Below are 20,887 nucleotides of genomic sequence, written 5' to 3'. Positions count from 1 at the left end.
TTTATGGTTTTCTCTTAATTCATGCCATCTAACCTTTAGGGACCAGTGGCAAGGGGTCACATGAAACTTACAAGTCACTGGAGGGAGAGAGTCTCAATTTACTTGATACAGCACAGGATAGGCAGGTGGATGGCACGTGCTTGCTTACAGCAAATTCCCTCGCGTAACCTAGATCTGTGTCATTTGGAATCTTGGCAATTAATGATCAGTCACGTAAGCCCGCCTAGAGTTCAGCATCCAAGCAAGGTGCTAAAAACTGGCCTGAAAGTCCAGTGGTCCTTTTACTTGTCTGCCAGGACCTACGTTGGACATTTTCTTTTCATAACATTATTTGCATACTCCCCTTAGGTTTCTGTGGTGTGAGCATGCAGGCAGGTCCTGGCAGTTAGAAATAATCCCTGTAAAACCATTCTCCTCTTTGCTCAACTATTTGTGATGAGGGCAAGAGAGAAAGCATGATCGGGGGTATGAGATTTATGCCCCATGATCCTTGCTATTTAGGAAGATTGGAGAAGCGGTATTGTCTGTAGGTTAAGTCTTAGCAAAAGAGCAGGCACAAGAAGTGTTTCTAGAATGCCATGCATAGCTTCACAGGTAAAGGCCTTAGGGATAAGTTTTGAGTGTTTCATGTTCAGAAAGTGTTCCCTTGATGGGAGAGAGGTGGAGGAAAAGAAAGCCTGTGGTCCCGATTTGACAGCAGGTGTAGCTTCATTCAGATAGGCTTGGGGAAATTTTTCCTTCCTTCATGTCTGTCTCAGCATAACTTCACGACCCCAACCCCAACTTTTTTTTTTTTTTTTTTTTGAGATGGAGTCTCCCTGTGTAACCCAGGCTGGAGTGCAGTGGTGCAATCTTGGCTCACTGCAACCTCCACCTCCCAGTTCAAGCAACTCTCATGCTTTAGCCTCCTGAGTAGCTGGAACTATAGGCATATGCCACCACCCCCGGCTAATTTTTATACTTTTAGTAGAGATGGGGATTCACCATGTTGGCCGGCTGGTCTTGAACTCCTGACCTCAAGCGACCCACCCACCTTGACCTCCCAGAGTGCTGGGATTATAGACATGAGCCCCTGTGTCCAGCCATGACCCCAGTGTTTTGTGCTGAGAAATACTAAAAAGAACCAAGGGAGGCCCTTGCCAGCCTCCCAGCCACCGCTGCCGGAGCTTGTTTTGCCATGGCTGTATTTGCCAGCTGTTTCTGTTATAAGCTCCAGGTGAGAAGCCCAGAATGGAAAAGGCTCCTGAGGCCACCTCTCAGTACGAGTTGATTCTTCCTTGATAGAGGAATTCTGCTTTGATTCTCACCCAGGACTTGGGAGATTTTGTTTTCAGGACACTAGCACATAAGGTTAAGAGCCAGTGTAGAAGCTCACTGTAATCATGAAGGTGAGGAAGAGAGTAGAACCACGGGGATTTACTTCATGTTCCAGGGAAAGTGTGGATTTGAAGGTTCCCAGCATCTCCCTTCCAGCTTCCTCCTTCCTTCACTTCCAGTGAAACACTCCTTATGTGCTGGGCTGCTTGTCAGTAGCAGAGTAGCCTGCACTAGGTGCTGACCCTTCCCTCTTTTTCTGTTCTTTGGCAATTTCTACCACATAGGCTGTTTGCTGACTCTGGCAAATTTGCGTTGTATGTCATTATTGCCCTGGGTTTTCCCGCCACAAACCCATGCTCATCCTGCCGTCCCGATTCCATCTCCAGGTGTCACCTAGACGCGCTTGCTCTGCTTGTACCCACAGGCTTTCACTTTGTGAAAGACGCTTCTGTTTCGGCTCTGTGTCTTGTTACTGATGTCAATGTTGTGGGCTCCACGTTCTCCTGATGCCTCTCCCCCAACCCTCTCTGAGAAGAGAGGGTGTCGTGTGTGTCGTGGAGCCTGCGCTTGTCTGGTTGTCTCTTGTCGAACGTGCATCTCTTTTTGCTCTGCAGGTGGCAGGGTAAAGACTTGGAAGAGACGCTGGTTCATTCTGACTGACAACTGCCTTTACTACTTTGAGTATACCACGGTGAGCACCTGCTGGTCGGCCTCCAGACTAGGGATGGGCAAGGCCTCCGGTTCCAAGTGTCTCTAATCAGACATGGTTGAGGAGACCGTTGGATATGCCCTTCAGTGTCTGTGGGGGATGGGGGAGAGTTTAAGCAAAGTGAAAGAACTGAAGTAAATCTCAGAATGGGGAACCCCTGAGAAGATGTGCGCGTCTTAAAGGGCACGGGCTCAGAGCAGGCACCCGGTTCTGGTGGGACAGGAGATACCTGCCCTGGAGGAGGGGGAGCACTAGAAATGGGTTTTGGAACTGGGCTAGAAAGAATGAATTTGCATTGGTTGCCGAGAAAGAGTATGTGGCCCTAATCGAAAGGGAGATGAAAAAGGAAATAATCGTGATTAGAAAATTCACCTATTCTGGGTTAGCAGAAATGTGATTTCAGAAGAAACAGCCCAAGGGGTAAAATATATAGTGGGGGAAAAGGAAGTGAAGTGAAATGGGAAAAGTTAATTTGAGATTATCTGGAGTTTTAAGAAGTTTTGTTGGTTTTTATTCAGCAGGAGAGACTTACAGCTGCAAATTTGTGTTTTATATACGTATATCCCTTTTGTAATAATAGCCAAAGAGAATAAAAATCATGCATTAGCTCTTTTCAGAGCTCCCTCTAAGCAAGGTACCCAGAACCCTGGCAAGTTAGCACTTGGTGTGGAGACCATGGCTCACCGGACTGGTGATGGGGTGCTTTTTCATTTCTGCCACCTTTCTTGGTCATTGTAAGGGCAAAGCGGGCATACTCCCATGGCAATGAACTTTTGTCTTAAATCAAGGCTGTTGAGTTGAGAATGCTTTGCTTTTGTTCTCCAAGTATATCTTCATGGAGCAAAAGTCATTGATCCCACTGAGAAAATTAAGACTCAAAAGTATCTTTTTAAATAAGTTTAGAGCAAAATGGGGCTTAAGTAAAACATTGAAATCCTGACTATATTCACCAATCACTTATTTAGGACCAAGAAATGGGTACATGCCTTGGCATTTTCTGCTGTGAGGTGTGAAGATGGGTTTCTGTCGTGTCTAACACTTAGCGTTGTTCTCCATCCCCACGGACATCATGCACATGCAGCTTCTCACCCAGGGAATGCACTTCGTAGCCCATTAGGCTGCAGGCAAGAGCCGCTCCTTCTGATGGTGACTGAGGATAGTAAATCACTGTGAAGGGAATTCTGGCCGGGATTTCATATGTTGTAGGGGCTCAGCTCATGCCCTGCAAGTTCTGCATTGGCTTTGCTTTTCTGTTGTTATAGTCTTTTCATATGAGAGTAATACACTTCAAATATCTGCAAAATAATAAAAAGAAAGCTGCTTTCTGCTTCACCCCCAAAGTACCGCTGTGAACATCTTGGTACATTTTTTTCTGTTTTGTTCACCCTTCTGCCCCATATTTTGCCTTTTTTCTGAAGATACCTACACTAACAATGTCTTTAACATCGTGTCTGAATTTGTCTCGCTATTTTCTGGGTCAAAGTGATACATAAGCATCTAAGTGGTGTACTCCTAAGTCCTGGACAATCCTATAGCAATGCTACGAGATTCTAGAATCTTGTGGTTTTTTGTGATGCCCACCGTAGTGGTGTCACCTTAATCCTTAATTCAGCAATATTTATTCAGCAAAGTGTAGCATTTTATCAAGCAATGGAAATACAGAGAAAAATACATTTTTTTTTTTTTGAGATGGAGTCTCGCTGTGTCTCCCAGGCTGGAGTGCAGTAGTGGTGTGATCTTAGCTCACTACAACCTCTGCCTCCTGGGTTCAAGTGATTCGCCTGTCTCAGCCTCCTGAGTAGCTGGGACTAGAGGCGTGCGCCACCACATCCGTTTTTGTTTTTTGTTTTTTAAGTAGAGATGGGGTTTCACCATGTTGGCCAGGCTGGTCTTGAACTCCTGACCTCAGGTGATCCGCCTGCCTCGGCCTCCCAAAGTGCTGGGATTACAGGTGTGAGCCACTGCACCCAGCAGTAAATACATTTCTTTTTTTTTTTTTTTTTTGAGATGGAGTCTCGCTCTGTCGCCCAGGCTGGAGTGCAGTGGCACGATCTCGGCTCACTGCAAGCTCCGCCGCCCGGGCTCATGCCATTCTCCTGCCTCAGCCTCCCAAGTAGCTGGGACTATAGGCGCCCACTGCCACACCCGGCTAATTTTTTGTATTTTTAGTAGAGATGGGGTTTCACTGTGTTAGTCAGGTGGTCTCGATCTCCTGACCTTGTGATCCGCCCGCCTCAGCCTCCCAAAGTGCTGAATACATTTCTTAAGACACAGAGAGGATGCTGTCAGAATTAAGATGGTAGATTGAAACTTCCACACAGAATTACTTAACAGAGCAAAAGACTAGTAAAAAAATAAGTAGGGAAAAATAGCAACCAAGCAGGGGAAGGGGCAGAACGAATTCAGTGCACTGCAGCCCTGGGCAGCAGCGAAAGCAGCGGTGACAGAGGCAGCAGTCAGGAGCAGTGTGCAGGGTTTCTACCTCACAGCCAGGGATTAGAGGAGACCTGGCAGTCTCGCTGGTTTCTGAGGTCTGGGAGGAAGCAAACTGAATGGGACTTGTTATTTTTTCCTCCCTGATCAAGGAGTAGTAAAATCTCCTGCTGGGTGGACATTGGTGAAATGAGAAAAGTGAAAAAAGCAGCCGTTATAGACATAAGTAAAGGCTCAGGACTGTATATTCAATGGGGAAGACTGTCCATGGAGGGTCTCCCATGAGCATGATATCCATCCCCAAATACAGGGGTCCTCAACCCCAGGCCATAGGACAGTACCAGTCTGTGGCCTGTTACGAGCCAGGCCACACAGCGGGAGGTGAGTGGCAGGCGAGCGGTGGAAGCTTCATCTGTATTTACAGCCAGCTGCTCCCCATCACTCACATCACCTCCTGAGCTCCACATCCTGTCAGATCAGTGGCGGCATTAGATTCTCATAGGAGCGCGAGCCCTATTATAAATTGCGTGGGCCAGAGATCTAGGATGTGCACTCCTTCTGAGAATCTAATGCCTGATGATCTGAGGTGGAGCTGAGGCAGTGATGCTAGTGCTGGGGAGCAGCTGCAAATACAGATGAATGTCAGCAGAGAGGTTTGACTGCACAACTGCACAGAGACCATAATAATACAGTTGCTTGCAGACTCATCAAAACTCTATCAGTGAGTGGCAAGTGACAATTAGCCTGCCTCTGGTGGCAGGCTTTATAGTGGCAAGTGAGCTGATGTACTTCAATTGTACAGCTGTATCTGGTGGCAGGCTCTAAGTCAGAATCCAACACTTATTTCAGTCCATGCATGGCATGCCCGTTATTTTATTTACCACTGCCATCCGCATCTCTTTCCCACACTGTGTGTTTGTCTCAGCCACGGTTTTGGTAAGCCCACCCACCAACCCTGGCCAAAATGAGTAAAAAACAAACATCACTGGAGAGCTTCTTTGAAAAGAGGGAGAGACCCATTGATGAGACAGCAGAAGATGCCAAGACTGCTAACAAAAATAAAGCTGCATTGTAAAGAAAATGCCAAGAGTTCTACTCAAATTCTAGGTTCATTTCAACAGGTGATCACATTCGCCAAGCCCACTTTGTAGAATATGTGGTGACCAACTACCCAACAAAGCCATGAAAGCTTCAAAACTGCTTCACCGCATGGAGACCAAGCACCCTGCATCAAAAGACAAGCCTTTGGAGTTTTCAAAACAAAAAAATGCAAACATCAAGAACAGAAGCAATTATTGAAGGCCACCCCTTCATCAAATATGTCTGCACTGAAAGCATCATTCTTAGTGTCTAACCGCATTGCCAAAGCCAGGACTGGCTGTTGGTGAAGAGTTGATCCTGCCTGCTGCTAAGGACATTTGTCATGAGCTTTTAGGAGAGGCTGTGGTTCAAAAGGTGGCACGTGTTGCTCTTTTGGCCAGCACCATAACTAGACAGATTGATGAAATAGCAGATATTGAGGCACAATTGTTAGAGAGGATTAATGAGTCACTCTGGTACTCAATCCAGGTTGACGAGTCTACCGATGTTGACAACAAGACAACAATGCTTGTTTTTCTGTGACATATTTTTCAGGGGGATGTTCATGAGGATATGTTATGTGTGCTTTAGTTGGCAACCAACACCACGGCTGCTATTCAAGTCTTTGAATTATTACATATCAGGGAAACTGAACTGTTTTGTTTTGTGGTGTTATATGCATGGATGGAATGGCTGCCGTGACTGGACAGCTTTCTGGTTTCACTACTCAGGTCAAAGAGGTCACTTCTAAATGTGAGTCCATGCAGTATGTCATCCATAGAGAAGTGCTGGCTAGCCAAAAAGTGTCACCTGAACTTAACAACATTTATGCAGGATGTGATGAAAATTACCAACCACATTAAAGTACATGCCCTAACTCAGGTCTGTTCATGCAGCCCTGGGAGGAGATGGACACAGAGCACGCACGGCTTCTCTGATACACAGAGTGAGATGCTTTCTAAAGGCACATCACTGGCCAGAGTTTCTGAGTTACAACAGCCACTTCAGAGATTTCTTCTAGAAAAAGTCACCACTAGCAGCACATTTCAGTGACACAGAATATAGGTCAGGAAACTTGTGTACTTGTGTGACAGATTAAACCTTCTCACAAACTCAATCTGTCACTTCAGGGGAGAGTGACAAGTGTGTCCCAGTCGGCAGATCAAGTGGCTGCTTTCAAAGCTAAACTGGAATTACAGGGGTGATGAGTGAACACTGGGATTTCTGACATGTTTCAAACATTAGAGAGATTGTGAAAGAGATGGAGCCAGGGCCTTCTTTCCCCCAGCTGGTGCATGATCACCTGCCTCAGCTTTCAGAAGAGCTTGAGCGATACTTCCCAACCACAAAAGAACCTGAACTGGAAAGGAATGGATCCGTGACCCATTTGAGAATAAGCCAGGTGAATCACCTTTGCCAATGCTAGAAGAGGATCGACTGCTTGAGATCGCAAATGACAGTGGCCTTAAAAGTATGTTTGAGACAACTTCTAATCTCCATATGTTCTGGATTAAAGTCGAGGCAGAATATCATGAGATTGCCCCAAAAGCACGGAAAGCCTGCTTCCACGCCCAGCATCCTGTCTTTGTGAAGCATTGTGTTCTGCAGTGACAGCAGCCAAAGAGTGATTACAGAGTAGACTGGACACAAGCAACACATGTTGGGTGTCACTGTCTCCCATCACCCCCAGATGGGACTATCTAGTTGCAGGAACACATGCTCAGGGCTCCCACTGGTTCTACATTATGGTGAGTTGTATAATTATTTCATTATATATTACAGTGTAATAACAATAGAAATAAAGTGTACAATAAATGTAATGTAGGCTGGGCGCGGTGGCTCACGCCTGTAATCCCAGCATTTTGGGAGGCCAAGGTGGGCGGATCACCTGAGGTTGGGAGTTCGAGACCAGCCTGACCAACATGGAGAAACTCCGTCTCTACTAAAAATAAAAAATTAGCTAAGTGTGGTGGCGCATGCCTGTAATCTCAGCTACCAGGGAGGCTGTAGTAGGAGAATCGCTTGAACCCGGGAGGCGGAGGTTGCGGTGAGCCAAGATCTCGCCATTGCACTCCAGCGTGGGCAACAAAAGCAAAACTGTGCCCCCAAAAATAAAAATTAATTAATTAATTAATTAATTAACTTAAAAAAATGTAACATGCTCGAATCATCCCGAACCATCTTCCCTCCCCTGCCTTGGTCCATGGAAAAATTGTCTTCCACGAAACCAGTCCCTGGTACCAAAAAGGCTGGGGACTGCTGCCCAGATAGATGGAGCAAACCCTAACGTTGTATACTTACAATCCCAGAGGAAAGACCAGAACTCGGGGAGTATCTTAGATGAGCTCTCCCGCCACTCACCATTCTCTTACGAGACTGCATAATATGCTAGAATGCAGAACACCTGGCTGCCCACCACAGGGCAGGGTAAGTGGTTAGGGGGACACAGGCAGATCAGAGATTCACGGGAGGAGAACCAGGGGTCACTCACAGATTACCAGAGCCAGCTGGAAGGCCAGAAAAGCAAGGTTTCCATCTTCAAACAAGTGAGAACCCAAGCAATAGCATATACTTTCAATGCAACCATTAATATATAATCATAGAATTATAACATTTATTCTTAAAGATAAGTTAAAACTTTAAGGAGTGGAACAAATTAGCTGAAAATATAATCATGTCCTATAAATATAATGTCGTAAATGCTTGAGCCAATCACAGATTATATCTGAAAAAGACAAGTATTAAAACAATGAGAGAAAAGCTAGCAGATGCAGAGAACAGAAGACGATCCCAATAATACCAGAGTAATTGGTGCCTGCAGAATCAAAGATACAGTGTGGCATGAGGTGATTTCCCTGAGAAAGAGGAAGAAGCCCTGAATCTGCAAATCAAAGAAGACACCGTATTTCAGGAAACTGTTACAGAAAGGGTCGCTCCAAATCCTGGTCCCTTAGACCATTGAACTTGGAGCCAAGTGTCTGGTCGTTCTGTTGGAAAAAGCAGATCATCTCCAGCAGCTTTTAGTCCCAGAAATTAAAGTATCAAGGTCTGCACAGTTTTGAGGAGAAGAATGACCCGAGACCGTTTATCCAGCCATGGTATTGTTTAAGTAAAGCACAGCTGGCCACACTCTCCTGAAGAAAACATGTGAAATGCAGCACTTTGGAACCTTCTTGAAAAAAAAATTGCTTGACAGTAACATCCAGCAAGTAAGAGAATAAATCACAAGAAAGGCCCTGGGAAGTAAAAGACTGGTAGTGAGCATTGAACTATTCATTTAAATACAGAACTAATACTTAAATATACAACTAATACTAAAATATGCTTAAGTTCAGAATACGAAAATATACTTAAGTATGGAACTCATACCAAAATATACTTAAGTATAGAACTAATAGCTAAATATACCTCACATAGAAGTAATAGCTAAATAAACTTAAATATAGAGCTAATACTAAAATATGCTTAAATATAAAACGAATAGTAATTAACCAGAAATTGTGGCTGCAGGAGATACCATGAATGTTATAAACCTGGGCAATGTAAAAGTGAAATAATCAATAAAATCAGGAGGTGGGAGGAGGAACGATGTGAAGAATTAGAGGATTTTGTACTTTTTAAAATGCAGAGTCAAGAAATATTGTTAAAATGGAAGCATGTTGTATTTTTTTTAAAGAATGAGTAAAACCTCTTTTTTTTTTTTTTTTTTTTTTTTTTGAGACAGAGTCTTGCTCTGTCGTCCAGGCTGGAGTGCAGTGGTGCGATCTTGCAGCGGCTCACTGCAACCTCCGCCTCCCGGGTTCAAGAGATTCTCCTGCCTCATCCTCCTGAGTAGCTGGGATTACAGGCACGTGCCACCACATGCGGCTAATTTTTGTATTTTTAGTAGAGATGGGGTTTCACCATGTTGGTCAGGCTGGTCTCAAACTCCTGACCTCATGATCTGCCCGCCTCAGCCTCCCAAAGTGCTGGGATTACAGGCGTGAGCCACCATGCCTGGTCAAACCTCTTAATGTTTTCATAAACTTCTTTGTCTTAACTTGAATAAGGTTATTTCAGGAACTCTTGTGGTAAAGAAATATTTACTTTGAAGTTCAACATTTCTTCAGTTTCTGCTTCCTTTTTTCCCCCTGTTAAATTCTAAACAATTAAAATAGAATGTGTTCTATGAAAATAATACCACTTGAAATATCCCATTTTCATAAAACCTGTTTCTCTCCCTCTCTCTGTACACACACAAAATATCTTCACCTAATGTCAGCAATGATAATTTAGGAGTGATTGGATTTGGGGTATTTTTAAACCTTTCACCTGTATTCTTTTCTACAATATTTAGTTCTTTATAATAAGCAACTCGTATTTTTACAACAACAGTGATTGTTCTTAAAGACAAATTTAAAAAGCCAAAGATGTTGGCCTCGGTTATTTCCCTCCTCACAGGGGAAGGGAGTGGTTACTGGCACACACAGTCATCAGTGAGGGGTGCAGCCTGCCTGTTCTTAGGCCTGCCAGTGTCCACGTGCAGTTCTAGACAGCAGCCTTTTTAATATTTGGGATTTTACATTGCTGCCCAGGAGCTTCACGTTTAGTTGTTTCCATCAGTGGTTCTCATTCTGTCTTTCACTCCAGCACTGAGGGATAGCGTGAGCACCTGTCTGCGATGCTGGCTCATTCAAGCCAATTCTCAAGTGGCAGGATGAGTGTGCTGAGAAGAGCGAGGAGGGCCACGCTCTGCAGGAAGGAGCAGGAAAGAGGCGGGGCCAGGAAAGATACCAGAATCCCCAGTGGGTTCTCCCGGTGACCAGGAGGGTCTTCTTATAACCTGGTCCCCACTCCCAGGCTGAAGACCATGGGTGTAAATCATCTTGGTTTAAAATCATTTTCCATCAAGAACGTGCATCATGCATGTGTAACCTGGATGCCGCAGGCCTCACCAGTCAAAGAGTATACATTATGTCACATACTTATTGAGGTCCAAAGTGTGATTACTCTTAGACCACCCACCTGCTCACCTGGTCATGCCTCAACCCAGTTAACCCAGCGGAATCCTCAAAAGGTGCAGGCACCAGTTAAACTCTAGAAGTGAGAATGGGGAGGGTAAAAACCAGAAGCAGAATTGACTGAGAACTGTTTAGGAAACAGACCAGCTGTCGCCCTCACCTCATGCCCCTGAGGGCCTGTCCCCACCACCCAGGCAGAAGTCTGAGCGCTCGCTCACAGGAGACTGACCAAGCGTTTCTGGATGAGGGATTCTAGGCCCAGTTGAAGGCAGGGGCATTTTCCCCAGACAGGAGTGTGGCGTGAATGCAGCCTTCTCGAATGCCGAGGACTTCTCCCACCCCCAGCTTCTCCTCACTCAGCTCTCAGAACCACAGGTAGCCAGGTCTGTAGCTTGCAGACAGAGTGGGAAACTTCTCTGCCCAAGAAGAGAGGCGTGAGGATATTTAGTCAGATTCCCCAGCAGACAGCCTAGTGAGAGGGCCCTTGTAGATGGTCACAGTCCACAGGCTTCAGGTCCCAGTTAGCTCTTAGTCTTCCACTCTTCAAATGGGACAACCAAGGAGTGCCAGATACCTGAGGAATTCCTGCCAGCTGAGAGCAGGTAGAGACCAAAGCAGCCGAACAGCCAAAGAGCAACTTGGATGAGAGAGAGGGAGGGGTCCAGGAAGAAGAAGGGTCCACCACCAGCTGTGAAGAGACTCAGCCGTCTCAGGTGACATCACAGCTGCGAAACAAGAACAGGATCCTGTATGAAGCCACGAACAAAAATAATTTAAAAAAATCCTCCTGGAAATTCAAAGCATGGTAGAAGTGAAAACTCAATGGAAAAGTTGGAAGAAAAGCATTAAGAAAATCTCCCAGAAAGAATAAAAAGGCATAGGGAAAATAATAAAGGAAAGACTTTTATTTTCCAAAGAAGAACTAGTCCAGGAGGTCTAGCATGTTCCAGAGAAGCTGAGAAAAGAAAGAGGGGGTAACCCTTGACAAAATAATTTTTAAAAACCTCCCCCAAACGATGGATGTGTTTCCAGGTTGGAAGGCTTACCAAATACCCTGCATGATGACTGAAAATGAATGCACGCCAAGGCTGCCGCCTCAGGGACCTCAGAACACGGAGGACACAGAGGACGGCAGTCGTGTGCAAAGCACCAGCAACCAGAACAGCTTTGTGTGGGGTGATATTGAATGCTGAAGGCAGGAATGCTGGGCTTCCCAGTCTTGGAGGAGAGTCACGTCCAGCCTAGACTGTTAGGCCCAGCCAGATAGCAGCCAGGTGTGAGGGTCCAATAGAAACATTCTTAGCCAAGTGAGATTTCAGAAATGTTACCACCCACACACCCTTTCTCAGGATGCTGGTGGAGGACAAAGGCCTTGGCTGTAGGAAACCAGAGATCTTGAAACCTCTTGTTTCAAGAGAGGAGGGAAGAGTGCTCTGGAATGGAGAGTGCTGAGCTTAAGGATGAAGCAGTTTTCCAAGTATCAAGGCAACCAGTTCAGACTGGAACAGGTTTCAGAGGCTCCAGGAAGGATTACTTCAAGAAATGAAAATTAATAGGATGCCTGATACAAATTAGCATTAGCAAGGAGATTTTGATAAGAGGTTAACCATTTGCAATTGGTTTTGGTGGTAAGGTCACAGAAATATAAATCAAAGGAATAACCCACTTCTCCACCCTCCGTAATTTTGGTTCCAGTCGGGAAGGAAGCTTTTCAGGAAGGAAAAAATTAGGAAGTTCACTATATGGCACAGGTCGGAAGAGAAATGTGGTGTTAACGAAGACACTGTATAGCCCTTCCTCAGATGACCAGATCGTTATTTTAGGAGGACGGAGAATATGAATATGCCCGGGTAAGAGGAGGAGCTCAGTCCTCTTCTGTAGATAACATCTAAAATCAAGCACTCAAAAGGCGGTTCTAATATGGTATTTTGGAGATGTGTGAGATACAGAGGTAAAGACCAAGCAGGTTGGCTTGAAGAAGTTGGAAATAGTTGCTACCCAGGATGGGGAAATGGCCGAAAGACTCTTTTTCGCTTTTAGAGAACTCAGAACTGGTTGGTTTTTTGTTTTTTTTTTGAGACGGAGTCTTGCTCTGTCGCCCAGGCTGGAGTGCGGTGGCGGTATCTGGGCTCACTGCAGGCTCCGTCTCCTGGGTTCACACCATTCTCCTGGCCAAATATAAAGACTTTAACAGTGCTAGGACTTGGCCGTGGGTTGGCTGGATGTCAGGGGACTGTGAAGGTGCCGTCAGACGTATGCTGGAAGTGTCTGCGGTGCTTTGCCCTCTGCAGATGAGACGGGACTAGTTGGCAGGTGCAGCTCTGTTCTGGACAGGAGTCAAGGTGCCTTTGGAAATCCAGGTGGAGTTGTCAGGATGGCAGTGTCTCTGAGGATTGTACTGTCTGGCGGTGGGGCGATGCACAGAGGCAGTGAGTGGTTAATGGTCTGACCCACAGCTGTGGTCCCCAGGCATCAGGGGCGCTAGGGTGAAACTAGGAAAGGCTTCCTGGAGTTGTTGCCCCAGAACTGAGTCTTCGGAGGTGAGTGGGAGAGCCAGGCAAAGGGAAGAGGGAAAGGTTCTTTCTAGGGGAAAGGGGCCCACACACTCCCTGCTGGAGGACCATGCCTGGGTCATGAAGCTTTCTCAGGGTTCCACAGCTAAGAAGTGGAGCTCCCGAGTCCAGGCCTCTGATTCCTAGCTCTCGGCTCTGTCGGCTCCACTGGGCCACGCCATGTAAGGTCTATCACGGGGCTGGAAATTTCCTGATGTGACAAGTATCTGGAAACATGGCTTTCTAAAGCCAGTTGGCTTCTCTTGCTTAATGTTCTTGCCTGGGACTTGATCCGCCTGGCTCTCCCTCCAGTCCCTGTGCGAGGGTCATTGCCGGCCACACTCTTACGGTGTCTGTTGAATCTTCTGGTCTTTCTACTCGCAGAGGACTTGCAGTTATATTGACAGTCCTCAGACATTTTTGGTGTTATTCTTGTTTAGAATGTAAGGAGTTCCCTCAGGCTGATTTGTGAACTTCACGTCCTGGGAGAAGGCAGGAAAGTTCAGATGAGTCGCCGGCGAGGAATCTGACAGTGTGTGTCCTTAAACCGTGATCTTAAACTTCCTCTCTTCAACTGTTCTGTAGGATAAGGAGCCCCGTGGAATCATCCCTTTAGAGAATCTGAGTATCCGGGAAGTGGAGGACTCCAAAAAACCAGTGAGTATTTTTGCTGAGATATTTTGAGGGGAGAAAGGGGATGGGCATTTCAAAGATTTGTTTAAAAAACCAAAAAACTGAAAAGCGTGATCAGGCTTTTATTTAGTCTAATTTTTTATTATATTGTTCAAGCCAAAGATGAGACTTGAAATCACTTCTTCCTGTGCCATCTGTCTGCTTTATCATTTCACTTAGTGAATGTCACATGGGGTGTAGAAGTTGCCCCTCCTGCAATGGCAGCGGCAAGCACGCATGAGCGGGCTATGTAGTTTATAACCTCGGGACGCCTTCCATTTATTTTTCCTTTGTTTTGGACTATTATGATATTAGTGGCTTGACTTTAAAAAGTCTTAAGTAACCTGCAGTTCTCTCCGTATTTTACATGCATTGGAAGTGGAGCTAACTTGTATCAGGCCGATATGTTTGCAAACAAGACTTATTTATATACAATTTACAGTCTCTAGAATTCCACTTCTAGACTTCACTTTTCCACAGGAAAATATGTATTCCTTGTATTTTGTGAAGGTCAGAATAAAGGGGCTTTGGGGAAAGAAATCAGCATGTTTCTCAGTTAACAGCTTCCTTTGCTCCACTCTCTCCCTCTCTGTTTTGATTCTCAGAACTGCTTTGAGCTTTATATCCCCGACAATAAAGACCAAGTTATCAAGGCCTGCAAGACCGAGGCTGACGGGCGGGTGGTGGAGGGGAACCACACTGTTTACCGGATCTCAGCCCCGACGCCCGAGGAGAAGGAGGAGTGGATTAAGTGTATTAAGTAAGTGACTGCTGAGAAAGGCTAAGTGCGCGCCTGACGCGGCCCTCACCTCACCAGGTGTTGATCGTCTTGGTGGGTAAACATGCCGCCTGCATCTCTTCTGTCCTCCAAGTTCTTAGGGAAGCTTTGTCCTGGTTCCCAGCTGACGACTTCCCAGGAGGCCTTTGGATTCTTGGCTATTACAGCATATGTAAGAGAGCACGTCCCATCTGGGTTCCCCACGTGTCCTCATAGACCCAAAATAGGAAGAGGCGAGTGAGCTACCCACACAGATGCCATCTGCTCAACTGGTCTTTCCGTGTCTGACGAAGCCACTCTCATTCTCATAGTGACAGTTCAGGGGAGATAGTAGTCATGTTCTATAATTTGTGAATCCTGTGAGACACCGTTTTCCTAGCTACAGATGAGGAAACTGAGGCCCATAGAGGTTAAGAAATTTGCTGGAAGTCACATACCATGATCCGAGGTCCGGGAGGAGGGAGAAGCTTCCTCAGGGTTCCATAGCTAAGAAGTGGAGCTCCCGAGTCCAGGCCTCTGATTCCTAGCTCTCGGCTCTGTCGGCTCCACTGGGCCACGCCATGTAAGGTCTATCACGGAAATTTCCTGATGTGACAAGTATCTGGAAACATGGCTTTCTAAAGCCAGTTGGCTTCTCTTGCTTAATGTTCTTGCCTGGGACTTGGTCCGCCTGGCTCTCCCTCCAGTCCCTGTGCGAGGGTCAGCAGTGAGCGTTCTGACTTTGCCTTCTCTCAGTGATCCTTTCTCCTAAGAGCACAGCCTTGTCCTCTCCCTCCTGGGTGCTTCATCCATGAGAGTTCACCTAGCTGTTTTCCTGAGAAAGACTCCTCAGCTGCCTGTGACTTCACCTGGAAAACAGGGAGAATGTGCCCACAGGTGACTGCCAAGGCCCCTGTAAGTCCTCTGTGTACTGTGTGACGGGCTTTCTCCCGCCCAGGCTACAGCCCCGTTCCCGAGGGAGTGTATATCCTGTAGCCTTTGTTTTATCTTTTGGTATTTCTACTCAGACCAGTGTAGGTTTTGGCCCAGGCTAAATACCTTAAAACTGACTGAAGATGGAGATGATGTGATGATGGAGGGAAAGGAATAGATGATTTATCCTCTCAAAAGTAATCTGAAAATTCATGCAATGAAAACAGACAGGAACCAGCTGGAGAGAGGATGGATTTGGCGCCAGGTCACGCTGTGCTGAGAGTCCTCGCTCTGTCTCTCTGAGCGCAGTGCCTGGTAGGTGGGTAACCTACCTCTTCTGTGTGATAGAGGTCATTTCTGCCTCATGGGGCTCTTGAGGATTAAATGAGATCGTCTAGTGGGCATGGGGTTCGGCAGCTTCCCTGGCATGACAGCCATCATGGGAAGTGTGGCCCTGAGCAGGGGCCAGCCCACCCTCCATTGAGCAGACACGGCGCCACGGTGCTTTCAGAGTCCCCTACTAGTAATGGCACCAGCCCTGTGTTCTGGGGAAGAAAACAGCAGTGTTGTGGGGGACCTGTATCCTTTTTTTAACATACTGAAAAAAAATTTATTGAATCATTATGATATGTATTTTTTATATAAGATTTGAAGTAAGGATTGTAAGTTTGTTCTCATGAATGAATAACTGATGGTCCGGACACCATTTATGGATTCACTGGCGTCGCCCCCACTGACTTCATGTGCTCTCCTTAGAGTGTACCCAGCTCCCCCGCCACGCTTCATTGAAGCACCTGTCGCTCCGCCGCACCTCCCAGCGTGAACGCCGCCCACTCCTCCCCCTGTAGCATCGTGGTGTCTTTTGACTGTGCTTGCTGGCGAGTTCCCTGTCCTCCCCTCACTGGTCTTTCAAAAAAGTTTTGGCTGGTTTTGTACATGTGTCTTTCATATGGTTTTTACTTCTATAGTCAGAAAAACTAAGCATTTTTCAAAGTCACAATTTCAATTCTTTCATGAGCGTGAGTGCCAAGTTTTCCTGTGGGCTTGCTGGGCTCCTCTGCTCTGTCCCAGAGCAGGCTGGCCTCAGCCTCGGGATCTGCAGACACCCCCTTTGGCACTCTGCAGGCACGCTGTCCTCAAACCTTCTTGCACCCAGTGCAAGGTGGGACCATTAGGATTATCCCCATTTCACAGATGAGGGACACTGAGGCACAGCAAAGTTGAGTAAGTTGTCCAAAACCACACAGAGGTGGAGCTGGTCCTCAAACCTGAGCAGTGTGACTCACGCAGCTGCACTGGTAACCACCATGCAGCCTCACCTGTCCTTGGCCCTAGATACTTCTCCCAGTGGAAACGTTGGTGACAACAGGAGCAGGAAGATGATCTGGCTGGTGGATGCCTCCTCCCCAGTATTGCCAGAAAGGCTTTCGAGGTCAAGTTCAGGACATGTTTTCTTCTCACGAAGTGCTTTTCCTAGAGTTCCCAGCACCCTCAGTTCTAGTGCCCCTGCCGCGCGGGTGGTCCCAGCACCCGCAGTTCTAGTGCCCCTGCGGCGCGGGTGGTCCCAGCACCCTCAGTTCTAGTGCCCCTGCCATGCAGGTGGTCCCAGCATTCGGTTCTGTAGAATCAGGTGTGTTCTCTAATGCTGGGACTTTCTTCACGCTGTACCCAGAGGTACAGCAGTAGAACTGCGTGTCAGCGGTAACAGCGGCTGCCATGGAGTGTGTTGGCCAGGTGCTGAGATGTGCTCTTTGAATACGGGATCTCTTTTTGACTCTCCGGAACCCAGGGAGGTGGAGGTGGGGCATCTCCAGCTCACATGTGAGGAAGCGGGAGTTGAGGAGCAGCAGGCAGGGCCAGGCAGGGACGGGCCTGGGGCCTGGTGTCCGACCGCAGCCCAGCCCCCCTCATCGCCTGACACTCTGCCTCTGCACACAGGGCAGCGCCACACGCATCTCTCTGCAGAACCCCCCAGATTACCTGAAAGGGTTGACCTACCCAGGAAGCCAAGGGAGATTCACCCCAACACCTCCAAACATGAAAGCAGGTGTCCCGGCTGCCAGATTTCCTCGTGAAAGCACTTTGGGTGGTCAGACCGCTTCCGGGTGAGATCCCATCAGGACATGTTTCTAGTGCTCCTCAGTTCCTAGCACTCCCTGGGGAGCTGTGGAAGCATTTTCCCATGGGCACACTGTCTCTCATGAATAGGTTCCAGGTCAGCCCAGGAGAGCCATAGCAGCTGCTGGTGCCACCGCTCAGCAGGGGTGGGTGCCCTGCCTGCAGTCAGGAGGCTTGTGCCCGAGCTCTGGAACAAATCATCACTTAGGATACTGCTTCCCTGGAAAGAAATTAAGTGTCAGGACTTTAGACCATAACTTGCTTGAAAGTCGAGAATGGCAGACATAGGGTTGTGGTGTTGCCAGTCCACTGCAGGTGCTCCAGCCCACGGCGCAGCCTGTGCTGCTGTCTTTGAGGCTGTAGCACAAGCATGAGCTCGGGCCCCCTCCCTGTGCACCGGAGACCCAGCCAGGTCCAGCCGGTCTGTCCATGGTGCCCCACCAGCAGCATCGTGCCGGGCAGTGCCGCCTGCAGAGTCATGGAGCCTTAGTTATTGAGCAGGTGCACGTGGGGGGCTTGGAAGGCCCCACTGCATTACCATGCCAGCTATCACACACCCTGTGCCAGAGGACTGCATGTGACAGCTTGATTATGTGGCACTCGCTGCTGCAAAGCAAAGTCAGATGTCATCATGGAAACTCAAGCACCAGTTTTTTTTCTCTGAATTGGAATATAGCTGTAAGAATGTGGCATGATTCTGTTCCTAAATGTGAATTGATTATTACGTTGAAACAGGTAAAAACCCCAAAATTTTCTTGTCACATGTTCCTGTGTCTGTTTCGAAGTGTGTCACCTTAGGTCACTGTGTGGACACAGCAAGGGTGGAGGACACTAACTTGGCCTTTGCAGTGATGGTGGGACAGGGGTTCTGGGGCACGAGGGGCCCCTGAGAAGCCCCTGTCTGGGTGTGTTTCTTCTGATTCTGTCCCTCACGTCTCTGTTTTCTCCCTTTTCTGTGCTCCAGAGCAGCCATCAGCAGGGACCCTTTCTACGAAATGCTCGCAGCACGGAAAAAGAAGGTCTCCTCCACGAAGCGACACTGAGTGTGCAGCCAAAGGCGTTGGTCTGCGGGGGCCTTGGAGCTCCTGCTCTTCTCCCGCACCTCCACGGATGCACTGCTGCCGAGCAGAGCGTCCTCTGCCAGGCCCCGCCCTGGATTCCTAGAGACTAGCTTCAGCTTTTGCTATTTTTTTTAAGTGGGAGAAGGGTGGGCAGTTATCACTGGGGAAGAGAGGACCGGCCACCTGTCCAGCATGGGCTCCAGAGCCTTCCTCCCTCACAGGGCAGAGCTCTTGTCGGCAGGGCAGCCTCCTGGCCAGTTTCTCTGCTCAGTGTTCTGGTAGCAGAGCTCGGAGCCAACTGTTTACCTCTTGGTTGTCCCCGTGAAGAAGCCTTCAAACCCTGCACCATAAATACATGTATCCATATATTATTATATGTTAAGAGAAAAAGGTGGAAAGGAAGAGAAGCCACATACTATAAAGATCTATTTTTTTTTTAAGAGAGAACATAGTGCTGTTCAGGTGCATCCTGCCCTGGCTGCGCTGGGGAGCTTCTCTTGGAGAAGAGCACCCGGGGCTGTGGCCGAGGGGCATCAGCCTGGGCCCGCGGCCGGGCCTGGCCTGCCTCTCCTGTGCTGTGGGAGCTCGCTGCCTGGTGCTTGTCTGGGCGAGACAGACAGGTGAGGTCGAGGACGCAGAGGGCAGAGGCTCAGTGGAGCCTCAGATGACACAGTCAGACTCGGGGGCCTGCCCTGGCCGGGGGCGCAGTCGGCAGCAGCGTGCAGTTCGGCAGCAGCGTGCAGTCCGGCAGCTCCCGCGGATGCTTTTCCATCCCAAGTGCCTGCGGAGCGCCGAGGAGAGGAGAGAACTAACTGGACGCTTACGTTGTTTTCCTCCTTCAGAATCCAAGTTCTTGTTGGGCTTTAAAGTAGAAAGTCAGCATTTTCCTTGAGCTAAATACCTAATAACCAAAACTGTGAGGAAGGTTATCGGGACAGAGGTTCCGGATAACCTGTTTCATTTTGGGTTTTCTTCCTCTTCCCCAGACTCCAGTCCTCGTTCTAGAGGAAGGAGTAGGACTTCCCCGATCCCCGTAGGGCTTCAGCTTTTTCTGCCTCAAAACCAGCCCTAACTGGACTACTCTGGATGCATTTTGTGGTGGGCCCCGTAGAGGGGAAGATGGGCCTTTATCTGCTCCGTGGGGTGTACTGGAGTGAGGGGGGTGGCCGGGCTGCCTCTCACATCTCTGTCTTCCCCTGCAGGCACTGTGTGAGCTGGCCCTGCCCCTCCTCATTACAGTATGAAGGGAGCCATGACACGCAGCATTTTCCTGCCGTTCTCTCAGGGACTCTCAGGGCAGCTCCTGCCACTCCGCCAGGGCCAGCATGCCAGTCCAGGCAGAGCAGGTGGCTGGCTGTCTGGCCGTCTCGCCCCGCCCCTCCACAGGACCCTGGACCAGGGCGGTGCAGGGCGCGGCCCCGAGGAGGCAGGTGGAGGAGCTGCGGGTTTCCACAGGGCCGCGTCGCCACGGCTCCTCTGATCCTTTAGGGTTGGCGAGCATCTCTGGAAATAGCTTTTGCAGAGGAGTGCTGGGAGGAATAGAGGGGGACAGTCTGTCACCTCCCTCCCCGTCACTTTGTGTAGATCCTACCTGGAGGGAATGGCTTTAGGCACTTTTGTGCCAGAGCTTGTGAGGGTGACAGAAGAGGGTCCAGGCTGGAAACCTGAACTTTCTGGGTGGGAGAACCAGGTGGTGCCTGCCGAGGTCTGGGTGTGTTTGGGCCGGCGCTGGAGCCTGTCCAGCTGGCCCGGGCCCTGGCCTGGTTCTCAAGTGTTTCCTAGACAGAGGCACCTGGGTCAGTATTAGTCTATTTATCAGAGGTGTAAATAATCTATGTATAGTTTTTCTCCTTTTAGATTATTTTGTATTTGTTTAAAAGAAGTTTTGTCAAAATACAAAAATATAAAGAAATGACTGAAAGTTGTTGACAGGGTTTTTAAGAAATTATAATTATTCTAATTGTTTTTGTTTGTTTGTTTTTGCCTTGTAAACTAGCGCCAAGGAACTGCAGCAAATAAACTCCAAATCTGCCCAAGCCATCTTTGTTGTTCGTGGCATCTCTGGGCTCGGGCGGGGCCCTCGAGGTGGGAAAGGGGTACTGACCGGACGCTTGTGCAGGAGGGTGTCACTCCAGCTGCACCTCAAGTTCAGTCGTAACACCTTGAAAGTGGGAGGAGGGTTCTGTCTTCTGTTAAGAAGAGCAGAGTCAGAAAAGATAAGTAACTTAGTCTTTGCACCGCACCCCCCCACCCCC

General features: G+C 48.1%; 1 protein-coding gene across 3 annotated transcripts in view; it reads left to right on the top strand.

Moving 5' to 3' along the window:
- The window catches only part of CYTH1 (cytohesin 1), a 110,961-nt gene extending 90,293 nt beyond the window's left edge, over nucleotides 1–20,668 (top strand). For 2 of the 3 annotated variants that reach the window (XM_024234776.3, XM_002827900.6), the window contains exons 10-13: nucleotides 1,932–2,008; nucleotides 13,677–13,748; nucleotides 14,369–14,523; nucleotides 18,536–20,668. In XM_024234776.3, coding sequence (XP_024090544.1) covers nucleotides 1,932–2,008; nucleotides 13,677–13,748; nucleotides 14,369–14,523; nucleotides 18,536–18,614 — 383 coding nt within the window. In that variant the 3' untranslated portion in view covers nucleotides 18,615–20,668. Of the gene's footprint in view, nucleotides 1–1,929; nucleotides 2,009–13,676; nucleotides 13,749–14,368; nucleotides 14,524–18,535 lie in introns of all 3 variants that reach the window. The other variant, XM_054535806.2, reaches the window with a different exon arrangement.
- Nucleotides 20,669–20,887: the final 219 nt, after the last annotated feature.

The sequence above is a fragment of the Pongo abelii genome, chromosome 19 (assembly GCF_028885655.2).
Source record: "Pongo abelii isolate AG06213 chromosome 19, NHGRI_mPonAbe1-v2.0_pri, whole genome shotgun sequence".
Taxonomy (NCBI): Eukaryota; Metazoa; Chordata; class Mammalia; order Primates; family Hominidae; genus Pongo; species Pongo abelii.
The sequence above is the reverse complement of the archived record's forward strand: the minus strand, read 5'-3'. Positions and strand labels throughout refer to the sequence as shown.